This window comes from Hippocampus zosterae, chromosome 7 (assembly GCF_025434085.1).
Source record: "Hippocampus zosterae strain Florida chromosome 7, ASM2543408v3, whole genome shotgun sequence".
Classification (NCBI taxonomy): Eukaryota; Metazoa; Chordata; class Actinopteri; order Syngnathiformes; family Syngnathidae; genus Hippocampus; species Hippocampus zosterae.
The window spans coordinates 21,210,177-21,231,173 of NC_067457.1; the positions used below are offsets into that span (position 1 = coordinate 21,210,177).

The 20,997-nt window shown below is 44.1% G+C and overlaps 1 protein-coding gene and 2 long non-coding RNA genes across 4 annotated transcripts in view; 2 read left to right on the top strand and 1 right to left on the bottom strand.

Annotated features, from left to right (window-relative positions):
* ext1c (exostoses (multiple) 1c) overlaps window positions 1-18,672 on the bottom strand; it is a 29,810-nt gene extending 11,138 nt beyond the window's left edge. For both annotated transcript variants that reach the window (XM_052071632.1, XM_052071631.1), the window contains exon 1: window positions 17,626-18,672. In XM_052071632.1, coding sequence (XP_051927592.1) covers window positions 17,626-18,578 — 953 coding nt within the window. In that variant the 5' untranslated portion in view covers window positions 18,579-18,672. The remainder of the gene's footprint in view (window positions 1-17,625) is intronic.
* Window positions 10,113-10,747, top strand: LOC127604531 (uncharacterized). Its single transcript, XR_007963350.1, has 3 exons — window positions 10,113-10,186; window positions 10,439-10,539; window positions 10,678-10,747. It is a non-coding gene; the product is annotated as an uncharacterized LOC127604531 (long non-coding RNA).
* LOC127604527 (uncharacterized) lies at window positions 14,768-20,544 on the top strand. The gene is made up of 2 exons (XR_007963347.1): window positions 14,768-15,580; window positions 18,666-20,544. It is a non-coding gene; the product is annotated as an uncharacterized LOC127604527 (long non-coding RNA).
* Window positions 20,545-20,997: the final 453 nt, after the last annotated feature.

Sequence of the window (20,997 nt, forward strand, 5' to 3'; positions counted from 1 at the left end):
GGTTTCAGACGCGGAGGCAGCGGTGGCGCAGCACAGCGGGATTGCTTTATTAATGTCAAGGCATCGGGGCGCAGCGTGATACCAGACGACGGATCAAAGCTAGCGTGTGGCTGTCTGATAAGGAGACTTCCCCTCTTTGGAGTATTTTCGCCAGCTTGCCAATCTCTTCCGTTTGAACCTCCTTCGAGTTTCTTTTTTTCCTTTCTCCACTTTCATGGTTGATCTCGTTTGTATCGCGGTTTGCCACCCCTGAACCTTCTTGTCACGTTTACTCACGTGTACAGTTTGTTAATCCACCTCAACAATTGTTTTCCTCGCTATTAATTTACATTTGACCAAAAGCCAACAGTTTTTTTTTCCTGTCACATTGATGCCGAACCCTTGCAACCATTCTCTCATTCGTCCTTCTCTTTTTCAACTCTCATCTCCCTCACCTACATCTTCGACTTTCACCAATCTCTCTTTGCATCCCGGTGCTTAATCCTATCCTGCAGCAGACGTAGGAAACCTCCTCCAATGGCAAAGTGACTGCCTGTTCTAGTAACAGATGGACGGATTAGCCGCCTCCCCTCAATCACTCCTTCGTATCCGTCTTTCACTCCTCACTCTCTGCCACCTCATCTTTATTCTCGATCTTGTCACAAAACTAGAACGCAGACGTCACATAGCTGAGAAAACAAAGCGAGACAACGAAACGGCCAGCCCGAGGTAATACCAATAACCAGAGAACAAATTAAAAAAATATATATTCCTGGAAAATATCAAGGTTATTATAGTTGACGAAAAATGAGCCATAAATAAAAATGCAGTTTGCGTTACACAATAATTACAGTCAACAAATACTTCATATTAAAAATTTTAAAAATAAATACAACCAATACTAAAACGAATACTATAACTAATAGTAAAATAAAACAATGCATATTACCCCAACCCTGGAAAAAAAAACATACCAAACTTGCACACAAAAAAAGATTATTAAAACAAAAATCAAAACACTACAGACAACAAAATAAAGCTATTCTATTACAACCAGTGAGCACATGCACTCACATGGCATTGTATCGTATCACCTTGTCTCGTCTCTTTTGTGTTCCCAAAAATGCTATACGGTATCCGAACAACATAAATATTGATTCCAATGCACTAAAAAGTCGATTATGTATGACACGGTGAATATTGAAACGGTTTCGCTGGACTTTGGGCCCGATTGGCTGCATTCTCCTGACGGTTTACTTTTGGCCGCACTTCTGCAACTTGCACAGACAATCATCCCCTCCCATATCCCTGTTCATGCACACAATCCCTCCTCGGCTGAGCCCATCCTCTTGTTCTTTGCCCCTTTGTCTTGATCGGCCTCTCTCCCGACGACTCCCATTAATTACACGGCGAGCGAAGGGACTAAGCTCTCTAATCTGAAAAGATACGACCCCGCAACCGGCTCATCCCTTAACACTGTTACTTATACCTCAATCCGGCGCTCGCACAGGCAAACTCGCACACATGCACGCAAGAGCCGCCGGCTAAACGCAAATATGCATGTAAGATGTTGGATGCGTTTATTGTGCGGAATATACGTCACACGCAAACACATACACACAAAAGAGCACCTTGAAAAAGTTTTGTTTTGCCTCAAAAAAATGTTCACATACACGTCGGATTTGAAAGCGCATCCCAGCATCTATTTGCTGCCAAATTTGGGAGCATTATGCAGATTACAGCAACAGTAAATACTGTACTCCTAAGTCGTTCCGGCTAGGCTTATGAGAGTGCTTTATTTATTTATTTTTTGTTGCCAAATCTATTTAATGTTGATTTATTTTCACTTTAAAACCATTTTTGAGGGTTCATCCAATGTGCTTACACACCGCGTAAACAAAATATTCTGAACGCAGGCCCTAAAAAACAAGGACGGAAAGCTGGAAGATTATTCTGATTTTATTATTTTATATAACTGAAATAGTGTGCATATTAATACAACGGGTGCGCCCCGTGGAATGGCTATTGAGTGGGTGTGACAAGCCTCATCGTGCGGTGTCGTTTAGTTATATATATAGAAATGGGAGCAACAGCTGTCTCTCCATTAGGCTAAAAGCACGGCCGGCACACCGACATGGGCCACGGCAGCCATCAAGCCATTCGCAGCTCTTTTGACAATGGAAGAAAGAAGGCAAGAGGCGTTTGGAATATTTAGGAGATAAAAATTTGATGATTTTGGCAAGGTTAGAAGACCAAAAAAAAAAAAAAGCACTATGAAAAATAGGCCAACCTAAATGAAGAGACAAAAGACACAAAGCGCCAAACGACCGACACTTAAAAATGTTAGCGTTGACAAAATGTTTACCAACTTTGAGCAGGTAAACATAAGGTAAGAAAAGATAAGAAAACCTTTATTTGTTTCACAATACGAGAAATTCCCAATTTACGGCAGCAAAATTATGAAAGGGAGAAAAGTACTGCTCCATCTAAAAATCGAATAGCTTTGGGTTTCGGTTTAGCTTGTTGGATAAAGCTCAATAAGTCCACACGAGAAAAACAAATCTATCTATCTATCTATCTATCTATCTATCTATCTATCTATCTATCTATCTATCTATCTATCTATCTATCTATCTATCTATCTATCTATCTATCTATCTATCTATCTATCTATCTATCTATCTATCTATATCTATATCTATATATATACCTGCATATCTATATAGATACAGATATCCAGCATACATGTTGCATCTGCTTGCAAGTTAAGGGTGACTGATCTCAAATCAGGTTTTCTGCCTATAAATACAGAGCAAGGCGTCAACTGGACTCACTTTTCCATCTTTTTATTCCCCCCCCCCCCTTACCTCCCACTCACTCACTCACAGCAGGCACACAAGCCAAAATCTCGCTTTCATTTCCCATTTCGACTGGATGCTTTACCCAATGTCTGAAGGGGACTCTGAAGTGGGAGTCTTCTCTTACTTTCTTCCATAATTTACAAAATAAGATAAGATGGAAAGCAGAAGGATGGGAAACAAGGACGGCTATAAAGTGAAAGGAGCAGTGAACATGTCTTAAGATGGTCTTTTGGGTGAGATTAAAAAAAAAAGAAGATGCCGTTTAGCTTCAACTTACATATCAATGACAAGTTCCGACTCCCACTTATAGTTCACATCCACGATGTGAGCAGCACATCCTTCGGAACAGCGCAACCCCCCCACCGCCCCCCCCCAAAAAATCTGGTCAATTCAAGAGCCACCAGCATGTGTCAGAGCAAAACAAAACAAACAAACATCAGAGGAATAGCGCTACGGTTAAAAAAAAACTCTGAGCAAATACCGCGACGTATAGACAAGCAGCTGCGCTAATAGCAGCGGCGGTTGGACCACCCAAACGCAGGTGGGGCCGACAATAGGTATGGCTTGCCGCGCCGCGGCGTCTTTTGAAGTCCAACGGGTGGGAAAAGGTTGACAGAGACTGCTGGATCACTGGAGAATGCCTGCGCGTCTGTGGCCGTCAGTCAATTGAGTTGAACCTTTTCTTTCGGGCTAACACAAAGGCCTGCGACGAAAAAGGCGACTAAGTCATATGGAGCCAATGTGTGTTCCAAGTGTTGAAAAGCACAATACTCCCAGGCTAATTCCATTTTTCCCCACCTCTTGTTTAACCATTTCATGCACCGATTATGCGCTGCCAGCCTCTTACTGGACATATTTTCGGTCCTCTCTGTAACGAAACATGACTTTTGTTCCTCGTCTCTGTTGCCTCATTCCGTAAATAACGACCAGATCCATATGAAATCGTGTTGACGGGATCATTTGTTAGCCAAGCCAAGACTTTCTGGTATGCGTCTGTAAGCCGCATAAGCATCGCTGAAGAACAATTTCAATTTTTGGTTTTCTCATCCCAAATGACTATCGATTTAGAAAGATTGAACGTCCGAGCCAAAAATGAGCTTGCGGTAACCTCATTCAGCCGCGAAGGATATTTTAAGCGGGCCGAAGTCAATCTGGAGCAGAGAAGGAGGAGAATGAGCAACTGTCAAAGAGACAACCCAAGGTGGGCAGATAACAGATGTCTTTTTTTTTCTTTCTTTCTTTTTTTTTTTTGCAAGGGTCGTAAACAAGGAATCATTCAACGCTGAAGACAGCCGAAGGGCACGGCGAATTACAGAGTAAAAAGGCGAGAGAAGAGAGAGATAAATTACAGTGCGGCAACAGGAGTCTATTCAAAATGTTCAGCGATGGAGGAAAAAAAGGGAAAAGTGGAAGTGGCGGCGGGAGTAAAGAGTGCTGAGGGAGAAGAAAAGCTTTTTGGAATCACTCAATGGCGGTGCAGCTTGGAATCGGTTATTGTCAACACATTTAAAAAATTAATTCTAGCCGACGTTTTCTGGCATTTCACCTCCTTCAAAAACTTCCTCCACAAAAAGCTCTTTCGCCAGCCAACCATCTTCACTCGAGTGGACGTGCAGCACATAAATAATTGACAGGCTTCCGCCCACTGGGATGAAGATGTACCGTACACGGTATGCATTTGCTTTCGGAAGCCGACAGCAGGTTCCCATGCTGGCGGAGCGGCAACCATTTTTTTCATTGCTTTTTAAATTGCCACTTTTAAAGCACCGCTACTGATAACAAAGATAATAAAAGAGTAATTCAACATTTTATAAACATTAATTCATTACAAACAATGTTAGTCTGCTGCGCAACAAATGTAGCATAATATAATATAGCGCTAGGAGCTATTAGGGAATGGACTTACCAGGAATAATAAATACACCTTATACGATAAGTATAATAATTTCAAAGTTACGATCCTACATAGGACGTTAGCATCATTGCTAATTGCGTATGTGACAGAACCAAAGACGACACGATTGATTTTTACTTTCATCCGGCTAGTTGTTAGCGACTAAACTGCTAATGTTTACGCTGTCAGGCTGTGCTAACTCCACTCGCTTTTTTTCATTTTATTCACACTTTGGTGCTAACTCGTTCAAATAATTCAACGCGTTTCTCGACGATATGGCAGGCACAACAGCTTCCTCTAATGGGGAGTAAATTCACATCGCGCAGGTCTGTCTTTGTTCGACCCGGTACCGGTGGTTGGGGACCACAGGTTGTAAATACAGTTGTAAATTTCCCCAGTGTGGGACGAATAAAGGATATCTTATATGACGTCAGGAGATATATCCGTGTACTGAATACGAAATCCGGGGTAAAGAGATTCCTCAAGACAAGGTCATGTGTGTGAAGTCAGCTCCCGGTTGATTGTGCACAGGCATGTGTCTAATGCGTTCTGCAGTACGCACAGACGATTTACAGTAGCTGCTCTCAAGTACACGGGGAACTTTGACGCTCGAGTGAAGTTTCCATCTTGAGCTCACAACAAAACAGCCTTTCCACACCGTGCTCACTTTCCACATCGTACGCCTCGGATTTAGTTGCGCGTTCGTTTTGCAGATAATTACTGCACACAAACAGCAGAAGCTTTGTCTGCTTTTAGCATGTTTGAAAATTCCATCTAAATTTACTTTTGTTTTGTTTTTTTGCACAGCTCGCAAAATCGAACAAAATAGTAGGAGAAAAAGAATTAATTATTTGGATTATGATTAGTCGCATGGAAAGCTGCGAATGGCAGAGGCACTAGAAAATTGTTTCTTGCAATCCAATGACGAAGAAAAAAAAAACGGAATTACCACTTGCATTCAAGTGTCCCAAATGTTTTTAGATAATGCTCACCAATTCACTTCCGTTGGTCATCATTTTAATTATTAAATGGTCCATATACCTCAAATGTACTGAATTTGTTCCGTCGCCAATCTGTCCGTTTACTTGTTAATGCGTCAATGAAACACCGTCGCTGAACGAAGACAATCTAAAGCGCTCCAATCATATTTATGAAACACCGGCAAACACCGGAAACTGCTGTTACCGGCAAATACATTCGAAAAAAAGCTGCCATTTAAAAAACAAAAAAACAAAACAAGAATTCGCTTGATTTGACTCTTAAATGGTTGCGAGCGTTTTGTCTCCTTCGAGAACAAGCAGAGGTGATCCCGCCCGACTTATTTGAGGCTGGTGCGCGATGACAAACATTCATTCATTCATTCATTCATTCATTCGTTCATTCATTCATCTTCCGAGCCGCTTGATCCTCACTAGGGTCGCGGGGGGTGCTGGAGCCTATCCCAGCTGTCTTTGGGCAGTAGGCGGGGGACACCCTGAATCGGTTGCCAGCCAATCGCAGGGCACACAGAAACGAACAACCATTCGCACTCACACTCACACCTAGGGACAATTTAGAGTGTTCAATCAGCCTGCCACGCATGTTTTTGGAATGTGGGAGGAAACCGGAGCACCCGGAGAAAACCCACGCAGGCCCGGGGAGAACATGCAAACTCCACACAGGGAGGCCGGAGCTGGAATCGAACCCGGTACCTCTGCACTGTGAAGCCAATCCAATTCCAGTTTAGCATCTCTCAAAATAGCACCTCCATGCGCTTCAGTTCCATTTATCTTCTCGGGAAAGTGCAGTGGGCTACATAACCCTCGCATGGCGAGATATCAATGGCCTACTTTATCGGAAAAAGCTCCGTCTCGAAACCACTTCCTTCAGATTTAACCCTTTCGTGCACTCTGTGACCTAATAACACGACAAGCTGTCCACTGTATCAACCGCTGTCCCCGAAAGGGTTAAAAGTCAAAACATTAACATTACACTTGAATTGGATTTTTTTTCCCCCCCTTTCCCCATCAAGGATGTCGACACGCTATACATACATTCATGCACACTGGCCATCCGCAGCTTGAGTAGCACTCAGCGCACTGAGACATGGAGACAGTGGCTGCACTGTGGAGGACTTGGACTCACTCCAGATGCCTCTCCAGAACATTCCATTGAGAGTCTGCTGGCTGGACGGCTCGGAGGCTGGTAAACGAGCACAATAACAAACAACTCTACGGCTGCCTGACGAAATTCCGTCGAGGAACATCCATTCCCAAAGGAAAAGTTCCCATGGCGTACTTTGTAATTATCTCCGGCTGTCGATGTATCAGGGGCAGTTTAACCCTTTCATGCACAAATCACGATAACCCGATAAGCTCTCCACCATCCTAAGCGCTGTCCCCTGAAAAGGTGAATAAGAATCCAGACATCCATCAAAAAGTACGCATTGGACACAATGCTGATGTAAACACATTGTTTCAATATTTGCATCATTTCTGCATATACTTGAACGAGGAACTTGTCTTCCAGCTGTCATCCTTTCAGGAAAAAAAAATATGCAGAGGCGTCTACTCACAGAATGAATTATCTCTTTTTTTTTCCCCCCACGAACAGACCTGCTGTCAACCGCATACATTTGCCTTCAATGTTTTCAATCTCAGTTTCAAGACCACTGTTGAGTCTTGACGATCCGATAACTTTTGTTGTAAAACAATAACCACGAACCAGCGCCACAAAAACACCTTTAGATTTGGCCTCGTGTTCTCTATCGTCGGCGAGCAAAAGGATTCCCAGCGTGGTTTTGAATGATGTACTTACAATGGTCATGCGAGTCAATTTATTTTGAGGGGGTGCACTCACACCTTGCTAATTCAATATAATATGCCAGAGGGCTGGGGGGGGGGGCATGGCTAAAAAGGTCACTTGGGCAACGTCTGAATCGCTTGTCTTTATTCGGAGGTAAAAATCGAGTGCGGGAGAGCTCGGATGTCTGCAGATAATCCTTCACAGAACCAGGGTGGCATTAAGTGGAGTAGGGCAAAGTTGAGTGGGGAGAAAAAAAAAAAAATCACTCGGGGAAGCTGAGATAGAAGTTTGGAAGATAGCCTGAAGGTTAGCGATTTGCATTATGAATGACTAACTGGCAAAAGGTTTAACGAAGTGTTGGAACGGAAACGGAATGAAGCTTCTTCTGTAGCGGGAGATGCAAAAGTCTGATGGGATGAGGACTCAGGAGTAAAAAATAAAATAAAAATTTAAAAAATATGGCGGTGAGGTTGCTGCTCTGTATATTAATTTATATATTATTATTATTATTATTATTACATATTATATTATAAATATTTGAACAAACAAACAAAAGCTTGCTTTCAGCAATAACTCGCCACCCCCGGAACCAAAAGTCGCAACCCCCCCCCCCCCCCCCCACCTCCACCTCCCGCTTCGACACTAAGACAACAGTTTAACTGCGCTGAAATAATTTCGTGAAAGCGGCACGATGAATCGGCCACCCCCGCCCGCGTGCCCGACACTCCCACACGCGTGTAACATAAACACAGCGATAATGGAGCGGAAAGTTAATTAGACGCGGAGCTGAGAGGGAGCGTCTTTCTGCAGCGACACAATCATCGGTCGTATGGTGCATCTCACGGGGGTTGAGGGTCGACATATTTTTATTGTTTTTTTTTTCTTCTGTATTAGCATAGTCCTCAGTGACACCGCCCATACGCACTCTTGCATGGATCCATCATTAGGACAAAAATGAGGATCGGCATCGGAGAAGAAATAATGACTCACAGGCTCACTCGGCCATCCAAATCAACCGAAACAAGGGATAAACAAATCATTATTGTCGTTTTCGTCGGCTCTCGGATGACTTGTATAACCACAGATAACGTTCAGTAGTTGGTTGCCTTGGGGTGGGAAATGTCAGAGGTGGGGTGGGCGGCAATATGGCTGTTTGGCTTGGCCGTGACTGTCATGATTCTGTTTGACCAACAGGTGGCACTGTCGGGCTCTCAGTGCATCTACACACACGTTGGTCATTATGGTCGGGTCATTGTGCCGTTGGCTACTGTCTTGTTTGTTTGTTCCTCCTTGCTACTTCCATGTTTATTTTTTTTTGTTGTTGTTCCTGTTAGTTTTTTTGCCACAGCCATGGTTTTGGTTTGTTACTCGTCAAGTTCAACTACAACTCGTCAAGTTCACCCTGCTCCTCCCTCTTGCCTGCTTTTTGGGGTCCACCACGCTACGTGACAGTGACTACGCGATTGAATGAGTCTGCCACCAAGGATACAATAACAAAATCCCTTTCTGGTGGCTCTCAAGCTAACATGGCTCGAAATGCAATTGGCTGTGAGACCAGACGCAACCATCCAGCACGACAAGAACACCGAAAATGACCAAAAATCACGATACACCGCACAAGAGCTTCCACGCTTTCATGAATGAATGGTAAAGGCAGATTTTGTATGCATCACAATTTAAATTCCTTCCCAGCTGTCTTGAAACCAATCCCATCCTCGGAGAGCTGACATATCTCAAACACCCCCCACCCCTTCGCCCCCCAATTGTTTCCAATGAAATTACTGTGCTTTGTCACTCAATTAAGCCCAGCTTTCAATATCCTACCAAAGCCGGATAAGGCCAGGTATTTGATGTCAGAACTGAGCAGCGGGGTCTGGTTTTGAGCCGCGTAGGCTCGCTTGCTGCTTGTCTAAAGCTCTTTGGGAGAAAGCGAAGACAAGAACGGGAGATTGAAGTCAGTCCAAATTCCGCCTCAGAAAATGGCAGCTGAGTTAATTAGCTCCGACCAGTTTAATGGCAAGCGGGGAACTGCCCGATCGCTCTGCGTTACACCAAAAAGGCGAAGAGAATCAGTGCCGCCTTTTTTGGGGGGGAAGAAAAGAGACTGGAGCCAAAAGTAGAACAAAATACTTCCTCGCTCAAGTTTCTCATCCCTCGCGCACATGTGGGGAAGCCAGATAAGGAAGATGTCATTAAAAAAAAAAAAAACAGTGATTGACATTGTGCTCATTATGCACGTCAGAAGTCATGCAAATTGTTATTTTTATGTATAGCGCATGACACACAAAAAAAAAACTGAGCAAAGACGAGGAAAGAATGCACCCCTTGCAAAATGAAAGAGAGAGGGAGAAAAAGATTTGTATGCGGCTTTACATAAATGGCAGGGACCATGAATACTCTTTTTTTAGGGTTGTTTTTTTTTTTTACCTTGCCACATGGACCCGCGCATGTACTCACAAAAACATGCCACTGCGAAGAAACGCAAGCCGATTGCAAAGTTTGTGTCACCCATTTAAATCTCGTAACCTCAATAACATTAAACAGTCACCAGATATCGCATAAAAGTGAGAGTAAAAGATGCCATTTTGTGTACTTTTTAGATGCTTACGGAGAAGCTAGTGCTAAGCTGATGCTTGGTGAGACTAAGGAAAGACAATCCTGCCGCAAAGTTAGTTTTCATCCATTGATATATCGTAACCTCAACAACATTAAACAGTTCACAGAAACGGCATAAAAGTGAGGTGAAGATGCCAATTTGTGTACTTTTTAGATGTTTACAAATAAGCTAATGCTTGTTAATGCTAATCTGATGCTTGGCGAGACTAAGGAAAACCGGTTTCACGACTTTACTAATGTAACATATCCACTTTGATACTTACTACTCTAATTTTTTTTCTTTTTTAATTGCTACTGTCGTTAGCAACGCTTGACGCAATTCGTCAGTTAGCGCTTCGGGGAAGTCAGTCGGCGAGCAGATGAATCTAGTCAAGAGCTTCGGACGGGGCAGAAGGTGGAGAAGGGGTCGGTGAATTAGCAATATCTTTTCCCAGCAGAGATCAATGATGCATTACCGCAAACAAGAGGGAGGAGGTGGAAAGAGAGTAGTTGATGATCATTTGTATCTGCCTCAAACATACTTTCTCTTTTTTTTTCTTCCAGTGAGATCTCGACACCAAACAGGACTGCGGCAAACATGGGCTTCCAGCTCATCATCACCCTAAAAAAAACCCCACATTAGTATTCCAACATAGCGGCCTCGCAGGGATGACAAATGCTTTCGCCTGAATGAGCACACCGCGAATTAAGACCAGTCAGTATTTATTTATTTAAAAGATAAAATGGACGACGGGGTCCACTGATTTAGCCAAATAAGGCGTTTGACCGCATTCAAAAAATACAGCGTCTGTATGATGTATATAAAATACATGACGATAAAGATGGTTGGAAGCTGCTTTGAAATGAATGAATAAATAAAAATTGCCCCCCCCCCCAAAAAAAAAATCCACATCCAGTCCTTCATGTCTCTATAATGTTGAAAAGTCAGTTGCTAATATGCGGCTATGGAGAAAAACAAAAACAAACAAAAAAAAAGAGAAACAGTCAATAATTAATTGTTAACAAGTTCCAAATTCGAAGCTCTCTTTCTTCCTGAGTGCTGGCTCCTTTATTTATGAATGAAGAGCACTGCAGAGCTCACCGCTACCGCTCGGTCACTCCGCAAGATATTAGACCCGAAACTGAGTGCACTCGTTCTGCGATAGCTTCTTAGTTACCAGAATTTTTCCACTGGGATCAATAAAGCACCGCAAGTCTACTCGTCATCACATTAACCTTGGAAAGCAATGCGGCGCAGAGAGAACACTTATAGATCCTTACGTATATAGGTGATAAAATTTCTAACCTTCTCTGGCCCATCTGCTGATGTTATATAAACAGATGCCGCGACGAAGAAAAATACAGGCGCGTTTACTCGCGGTGTTTATTAGTCTCGTGTGGGTGTGTCGTTTTAACACTCTGTTAGCTATATGGTGACACATGAACTAACAACTGAACAAAAACTAGCGATACAACAAAAGATTGTACCGTATTGCCCCGAATATGAGATGGTGTTTTTTGCATTGAAATAAGACTGAAAAAGTGTGCGTCGTCTTATATTAGGGGTCTAGACATTACACCCATTCAAGACGCTAGATGGCGCCAGATAGCATTGAAGCGAATGTTGAACTTGACTACCAAGGCCAAAGTGAACGCCTGTCACGAAGAATAAAAATGAAAATAACGGTAGCACGAGGAAGAAAAATAAAAAACTGCAGTAAGAAGGAAAAGAGAAGAAAATATATAGAAGTAAAAACAGAAAATTGAGAAACGTAGCGACAATCTAGAGAAAAGTGGGTCGAAGATCGGCCAGGTCAACCGGCAGCTGAGAAGTTAGGATGTAATTTACATTTCAAAAACAGAAGCCATTCATTTACGAATGTGATTGCACTTTAGTTGACATATTTAAATGTTCAGATATTAAGATTTGAATGAGGCAAAATATAATATAATTGTTAGAATAATTTGTTACACTAAAGCACTAATGACTGTACTGTAATTATTTTCTGTATAAAAATTAATTTGGGGTTCAAAAAGTCTTTTTTTCAAACTTGAGTCTTGAAAAAGAGGGGGGTTGTCTTATAATCTAATATTCAATCCAATACGGTATTATTTTTTTAAATGACCATATACAGACAGAAAAGGTCGGTCGCAGCATGGATTGCTTTTTGTGGGGGCTTTCTAATAGATCACGAGACATTTCTTAGTTCCACGGATTCCCTGGAGTTCGTCGGACTCCAGTGGGGGAGGTAGAATTGCAGAAACGGGATTATTGATTTATAGATTGACCATACCGCTGTCAACGGGGCGCCTCCGATTAGCCTCCACCCTATTAGAGAAGCATGATGGAGTGTGACACGGGGTGAGTGCTTGCGTGGGTCTTGTGAGGGAGGAGATGCTCAACGGGTGCAGTCTGAAGCAGCTGAATCCGCAATGTAGCTCAAGAAATGCTGCTGTCGTTTTCGTGAATGTACTATAATAATCAAATTGGGCGGTGACTAGCTATAATGTAGCGGAAGCACATTTAAAATAACGACCACGGTGTGACTCACGAAAATAGTACTAATCTTTACAGAAGTTAAAATGACAATGGCGACGTGACGATTACAGTTTGGTTCGGCTTGGAATGATGTTTGATTTAATAATGACAGACATGTTGGCCCTGCAAAATTTACTAGCGCACACTAACCGGTGAGTCGCAGATGAACTCCAACCTGGCGCTAAAAGTTTGCCAAACAAATTACAGTTTACAGGAAGAGATAGCTACAGCGAGGAGCCATTTGGCACACACCGTGGAACCTGATCGAGTCACTTGAGTCCCACACCCTGAGCAGCATCCAGACAAACTAGCTCGCAAACTGGCTTGTTTGGTGTCGTTGGCCACCTGTCAAGGAAGTGCATCACTCACCGCGAGGAGCGACGGCGGTTTCGTGGGTTGTGTCCTATAACTGAAAGCCGCTCTGAGAGCAACCACGGCAACGTTTAAAAAAATTTTTTTTTTGGGCTTCGCTCACAACTTGCTTCTCATTCATCAAAGGTGACGAAGAAGGAGACGGGAGAGGAGTGCCGAGCGCTCCCAGTGCAGCTATCATTAAATTAAAGTTCAACACTGAACCTCATGAGTAATTCATGGCGTGCGGCGAATTCTTCAGTTGTGTGCAGAATATAAGAGCGCCTAACTTCTGGCACACGTCGTCTGCCGTGTTTGTTGATGTTGGGCTCACCCCCCCAGCATATACGTACAGTATGTTTTGTTTACATACGTATATAGATATGGGCTAGCTCTTCCGATTGAAGGAAACGGACCGCAGTAGGGAGCGAACGGGAGCTCTGTCTGCTCAAGTCCAGGATATCTGGACTGCAGGGTTACTCGGTCTCAGGGATTCAGATCTCAGACCCTTTGGTTCAAAGCCAGAGGCCGTCTCAGTCAATCATATGTTTCCGTGTAGCATATTTCCAGCACTCTTTACCATTTAATAAATCGACTACCTTATTGATTGGAGAGATGCTGCTCGGATAACACAAATGTCAGGTCAGAATTCAGAAAAGTGTCTTTAATAGACAATTTAGGCTTTTTAAAGTGTTACTGAAGGGAAGCAAAGGGCACAAAAAGGTCACTCTGGATGGGGGGCGCGCGGTTAATTTGTTCATGTAAGTGACCATCACGACAGTACTTTGCACTAATTGGAGCTTCGCATGCGCTTTTCGATGCCTGACCAAAAAAACAAAAACATGTAGCTTCAAGATGAAGACGACAAATATTTTGTTGTCTCAACAAGGGGTAACCAGAGCACATTTGTGTTGTTGTTTCACTCAGGATGTCTAAATATGCCCAAAGGAATGTACCAACACGACGCGGCTATCGAATACTCTAGTTAAACATTCGAGAGTTCGAGTTGGTTTAAATACCAGTTTAACCCTAATACATCGCAGGGTTATTAAAACCTTTGTCTGTATCGTAAATCAGATTAGTGCAGCATACATTAGTGAGTATCTTTGAACCTTTCAGCGATTGGGATTAGAATGACGATACAGTATTACAGCGATCGTTGTGCCTCATTCTGCATTCGCTGATTTTTTTTTTAAACTAAAACTATGAAACTATCAGTAAAAAAATATAAATTCAAACCTTTAGTGCACATGTGTCAAACTCAAGGCCCGTGGTCCAGATCTGGCCCGCCACATCATTTTATGTGGTCCGCGAAAGCAGCTCAAACGTGTCAACTTCCATGATCCTTTCTAAAAGGTCTGCCAACATTTTTAATTCTCATATGTAATAAATAAGATATCTACTTTCAGCATTTTCTTGTTACCAAACCACCTGAATTGTTAGCGTAGCCAAAAATGCTAATCATGAAATTTCTCTATGAGCAATCCCATTTCATTTATCTCAAATTTAAACATACCGAAATGTCACACGTTTGTCATACACATATTTGCTTTCCGCATCGGTGAGCCATGTTTACATAAGCGCAAACGGCGATGGGGGTCAGAGGTTCAAGCAGATGCCATCCGATGATACGAACAAAGTGAAAACAGGACATTGGGTTCCTGTTCCTTAAGTGCAGAAGCAATTAGACACGTCTTGCTCCTTCCCTGCCTTCTTCCTCCTCCTCCTCCTCTGCATTGTCATTGTCAAAGCCTTTCCGCTCCACTTGGCCCGGACAACAGCAAGCAAGGTTGCCAAAGACCTTTCCTGCTATGATCCCGCCAGCGTTAGCCAAGGTTGATGTAGGGCCCGATTAGGACCCTCAATGGACACCCATTAGGTTGTTATCCACACAAGTGCAAGAGCCCCGGAGCAATTCCCGCTTTCTTATATACATGATACGCGATCGGTGGCTGACATACTGTAGACTGGCGCTATTCTGCTAGCTCATTTCATTTCAAGCATTCAACAAGCTATCATGCACATAGTATGACAAAAACAAATAAACTTTTTTTTTTGGACCCAGCTGTAGTTACTAGAGCAGGGAGTGGATAAACGATCCATGTCATCGTAAAATTGGAGTCAACGATTCACAAAACTGCCTTAGGCAGTCGTGTACAATCCCCGTTGATTAGCCGTAATGAGTAGAATTCAAAAGTTGGAACCAACCGATGGCAGAGGACCTTCAAGATCCATAACATTTTCATTGCGGTGAATTTTTTTTGGTTTTGTTTTGGTAGCTTCTAAATGGCCATTCGTGGGCCTTGCAGTGTAACGGGAGCACCGACTTAAGCTTGCGACAAACCGGCGCATGAAAGGACAAATGCAAGCTATTTCGAGACGGTAGAGACTGAAAATGCCACATGCGATGCAATATTTTTAACCAGAGGCAACCATTGAAAGATCCGCAAGGACAGAATGGCGAGCAGTTTCTAACCAATGTTTCAAGTTTTTCCCGAAGATTGAGGCATCAAATGTTATTTTTGGACTTCGGTAAGCCACAGACTGAGCAAAAAGGAGTACAAATCTAAGCAAAGGGTGAGCAATGCAAGGGTGCATGTTGATTTATGAATCCCCCCACACCCTCGGTTCTATTTTGTTTTTGTGAGCGCACAAGCACATTTCCTGGATGTTAGATTAAACATCTCTCGCCGTTTGCTTTATAGCGGCGGTTCAGAACTAGAATTCAAAGCCGGAATGTTGCGTGGCTTGTGTCTGAGCATAGTCGTATTTTAAATTTTGTGATCTTTATGTTGGTGGTGCTGTGAGGTGTTGTCTGTTGCAAATTCCTTTTTTTGGGGGGGGGGGGGGGGGGGGATATCTCAGTCAGTACCGCCACCCCACCACCCTGTGCTCATTTGCATTCACTGTACAACTTATCCTTTTCTTCCGTTTTTTTTCGAGAAACCTCCAAAGTGAAGAAAACTAGGCCGTGTTTAGAATTCTCCCTTCTCCTCCCATTCCTGTTTTTAACCACAGGTCTGACTTTTTGTCAACCTCCGACTCATTCTTGCATTTACTTAAAAGTTGCTGGAGGAAAAATCTTATTTTTATTTTTCCCCTCGTGATATCTTTATGTAACGACTTGTTCCCTTTCTGTCTTTGGTAACACGTCCTACCTCGAATTTGTCTCCTTCCCACTTGCTCCCACTTCCCCACTGTTGACAGTCTTGTCCCGGGTCCGTTCAGGCTAATCCTCCGGCGGAGCAGATGTATCCGCTCATTAACCTGGTACCACCTTTTAAGAGCTTCATTAAGTGTGACACTTGCACAAAAACTGGGGCAAGAATAACATATATAACCATGTCGGGGTTGTTGTTGTTCATTTGTTTTGTTTTTGAGATAGCCGATTGGTAGAAGAAAGAAGAAATAGCTCATAGACTCTTAAAAAAGGACATTGTGGTACCCTTCACTCATTCACTCCCAAAGACGTTTTTAAACGTCTTTTCAGACTTGCTCCAGAATTGGCTGGTAATGAATGAGCTAAGGAAAAATGGTTTGGTACCCTCAAAGATAATGCTTCCATCGACTCGCATTAGGAATACCTCACTGTCAATCACTTCCACTTTGTTTCATGACGATGTTCGCAAATGAGCGGCGAAAAGAAACCCAGCAGATATTGCGGAATTTCGTTCATGCCACATCGACCTTCCGCCATTAACGCTTTTGACTCCCGACGCCACACGAGACGGCCACAACTCCCCCCGGAGTCCTCCTCAAAACGAAACAGCGGCGTAGAATAAATGGGCTCATTCATTGCGCTTGAAGCAATTTCATCGTTTTGCCGCCGACCACCCTTCCAATGTAAACAAGCCGAAAGGAGGGGTGCAGTTGGAGACACCGATTTACCGTTTCAGGGTGAGTTGTATTTGCTCGCTAAATCCGTATGGCGCATTTTCAAATGGCCTCCGCCGGGTGTTTTTGGAAGAGAACAGCAGAGAGCAAGTCCCAGTTGTTTAAACAGCTACACCAATTATGCTGAACGTCTAATCCGTCAAACACCGGCATGTCAAGGGACATTTTAGATCGGTTTCAGCATGGGAGAGTGACGCAGTTGGAGCTACAGTGGACACTGCGCGACGTAAGCTAGGGCTAACGGAACGGTGGCACGCCTCCCTTCTGTTTCGTTTTTGCCAATTTCTAACACAAACTTGCTGAAAAGTTGATTCCACGCAAAACTCTCAATCTCCAACTCCTTAATAGAGTCATTTTGTACCATCTCAGGGACTCCGCATCCGTCTCTAAACGGAAAAAAAAAGCAAGGCGCAGACTTTCTAATGAGCAGTGCTGTCAGCACTCGGGTTTTATTGCTCGGTTTAAGTTGAGAGCGTAGCCGAGAACAGATGGCGTGTCCTAAAGTGTCGTCTTTTATCATCTGTCTATAACCTCTGTCATTAGCACTCTGTTGAATTAATAACGCAGAAACGCTTGGGCTATAATTGGGGGAGAAGTTCCAAGTCATCGCAGCGGACATACTGATAAAAAAAATAAGGATGCCGGAGGTTTTTGTAACGAGCCACGAAAGTGTTTACGACCGAGAAAAAAACGTGAATCAACCTTGGGGCTGGCCGGCTTGTTCTTACCTTTCGTATTCCAGGTTGTCATGATCACAACGGGCGTCTTTATGCTTTTCCCAGTCCTTCCCGTGGCGGCATGTCGTGAGCGACACAATGTCCTTCCCGTTGTGGATGTGATGGAGAGCGTTTCGGGTGTCCGAGCCGATGCCCGTCAGGTAGCGCTTCCCTTTGAACATCAGCAGGTACTTCCTCCGCGGCGGGGTGGTGTTCCGGACCAACCAGCCTCGTTCTCCACCCTTCTGCGGGTGGTCCTTTGAAAAGAGCGGGATGGAGATGTCAAAACCGGGCCTGAAATGTTCCGTGTTGAGGCTGGCTCTTGCTAAGATGGCCTGGCCGATGTTGAAACCCAGATCCTCTGTGTAGTTGGGCCAAGTGCCCGAGTAAAGATTAAAGATCAGGTGATTGCGCCCGTCGTTCCAAAGAGGGTAACCCCGAATGCGTTCATCCACGTTGGGCACAAACTGTCCTGACAGCTGGTCTCTGTCCAGGGTGTCGATCCCGAGCACAAACAAACACGCCTCACGCGGATCCGACGTGTAGTATCGTGACTCGGCGATCGACGTCAGGATTTTTTTGTAGCTTTCGGAGACGCGGTCGTTTTTCTCCGACGGATAGACGTACACCCGGAACCCTTCTCTTCCTCGACGCCGGCAGCGGGAAAAGTCAAAGCAGGTCTCCATGCGGCAGCGGCTGTCCTTGTAGATAACAGACCACGCCTGTCGCCGCTGCCCGGGCGACTCGGACGTCCCGGGGTCTGTCTGGAGCTCGTTCAGGTGAGCATAGCAGGGCAGGAAGGCCCGGTCGGTCCAGTTGGGCCAGGGTCGCATGACCTCACCCTGCTGGCCTGTCAGCATCCGGAGCAGAGGTACAGGTAGCTGGACTCCCCTACCGAAGTAAAAGAGAACCAGCCAGCAGAATGTACACAAGCCCAGCAGAACATATTTCTTCCGCGCCTGCATGGGGGCCTGCCGCAGTCTAATTTTTTTTTTTCCTTCTTGGGTCTCTCGCTCACTTGTCCTTGTTTTTTCCTCCCCTTTGCCCCTCAGCTTTGAAGCCTCACAGGGGCGCGAGCCGGCCTAGTGACCTCTAACAAGGAGCTTCTAAAGGAGGGCAATGTGTCGACAAGGACATTACCGTCTCCTCCAAGTGTTGCCGAGTCCACTTTGCCATTTAGGAGGACACAGAACCAAATTATTGTCTCCGCTCAGTCAGCCTCGGAATGTCCCCCCCCCACCCCATTTTGTCGTCAGCGCTCAGATGCCAGTGCCCAGCCGTCTCGATTGAGGAATGCGGCGCTTCTGCCGATGTCGCGTGCGTTTCTTCCCCGGCGCAGCCTGCTCGATGGGAACGAAGGGTGATTTCTTCACTCTCTCCGGCCAAGCTTGCTGCCTCATGGTGCCTGGCGCAACTGCTGTCGGCAGGCCCCTCCTATGGAGAAGCAAACAAACAAGAATACAGATCAGTACACAGCCAGTCGCCACTCCTCAACCTAACAGACACCTTTTTATTTGAGTAACTCAAATTATGTCGAATGAAACTAAACAATCAAGAGATTTCCAATTTTCCCCAGATTTGTGGTTAATATGTCCGTCTCGCATATTTCTCGATTTAAGGGTTTCAGATGTCAGGTCTGGCCATCCTGTGTTGGCTCTTTGGGTTTTGTCCGACGTCCCAAGTCCACTGCTTTGGTCTAACCAGAAGAGATGGACAGATACAGATGCAAACACCCGTGTGGTTTGCGCAGTCAGTATCTCATTGTTATTTTCTCGCCGTTTCTGCTTTAGAATACTGGATTAACTGCCGCGCACCATGACACCGATTGCAGTTGAGGTAGAGTAGGGCGGAAAAAAGGGTCTTGAGCAGTTTCAATGGAAATAGGAGTGAAAAGAAAGAGTACTCTATTCGCTTCTGCTTTTCTGTGAAATTCTTAACGTTTCACATTTTTTTGTCGGTGCCCTCTACTCTATACGTACAGTGTGTGTTTCTGTGTGTGTGTGTGTTTGGGCCGGGGGTGGGGTGTGGGGGGGGGGGGGGTCTTCACAGTAGAGGATAGTGTTCCTGCTGCCAGCTGACACACAAAGGCAGCTTTCAGGACTCACCTGCCCACGTCCTCCACCACTCATTCCCATTCCTCATTACTCAAGCCAGAAGAAGTAATGGCGGCCACACGGTGCGAGGAACTTGGATAAATAATACCTTGTCTGATATGAATGAGACAGCTATTGCCAACAACGGCTGTGAACACTCTGGGTATGTTAACTGTATGATCCATTTTAGGGGTGGGTTTGGTTGAAAAGGGAGACAAAAGGAAATTGAAAGTGAGGTTACATTCGCCACATACCGTATTTTCTGCACTATAAGGCGCTTCGGGGTATAAGGCGCACCTTCAATGAATGGCCTATTTTAAAACCATTTTATCTATGAGGCACAGCACATTTTAAGGCGCATAGAATAGAAGCTACAATCGTGGCTGCGGTTGCATTATGCCTCCACTAGATGGAGTTATACTAAAGGAATACAATAAAATACAGCTTCATTAATATTGAGCCTTCACAACCGCTGCAGCTGTAACAAAGTGCTTGACAGAAGATTTAAAATACTACGTCCAAGAAATGAGAATATTGATCCATATACAGTATAAGACGCACTGTCGGCTTTTGAAAAAAATCGAATGCTTTTTGGTGTGCCTTGTAGTACGGAAAATATGGTCATTTGGTTCCATAAGTGACTGGAAAACGAGTGCTCAGAAGCTACGGATGGGCGATCAACTGGTATACTGGACCGTAAATTCATGTATATTATACGTGAAAAGAAAATTGTCCCTCTGTTCTCTGATCTTTGGCTTTGGCATAGCTGTATTTTGCGATATATTTTCGGCTGCTGCAGTTCCACATTTGCCGAAGCATAAAAACGAGTCAAACAAAACACTGTGTTTAGCTCCTTTGAAGTTGAAGTTGGGTGTGGCGTTCAGTTTGGCAAATTGGAATAAAAATATATTCTCAAGTGGTGTATTTCTGGGTGCGCACGCAAGCGCTACCCAAACACCCGAGATTTTATCTCACTGACAATTACATTTTTTTTTTCCATTATCAGGAAACTGTTGGCGAGCTGTGAAATATTTCTCAACAAATCACAATTGCTGAATGTAAGCATTGATTTCTCATTGATTTTATCAATTTTCCAATGCGTGGCATCTCACGACAACTCAAACCTGACACACAGGTGAGCCGCTTTGCCGCAATCTGTCACCAACAACGTTGAACACACATTCTCAATCATACTATTAAATGGGCAAAAAGAAAAAAAAAAAGCATCAAGGGAGAAGTGAAAACGGCTCCAAGTGAGTTCCTCAGCGGTCCAAGGACAGATGCATTTACG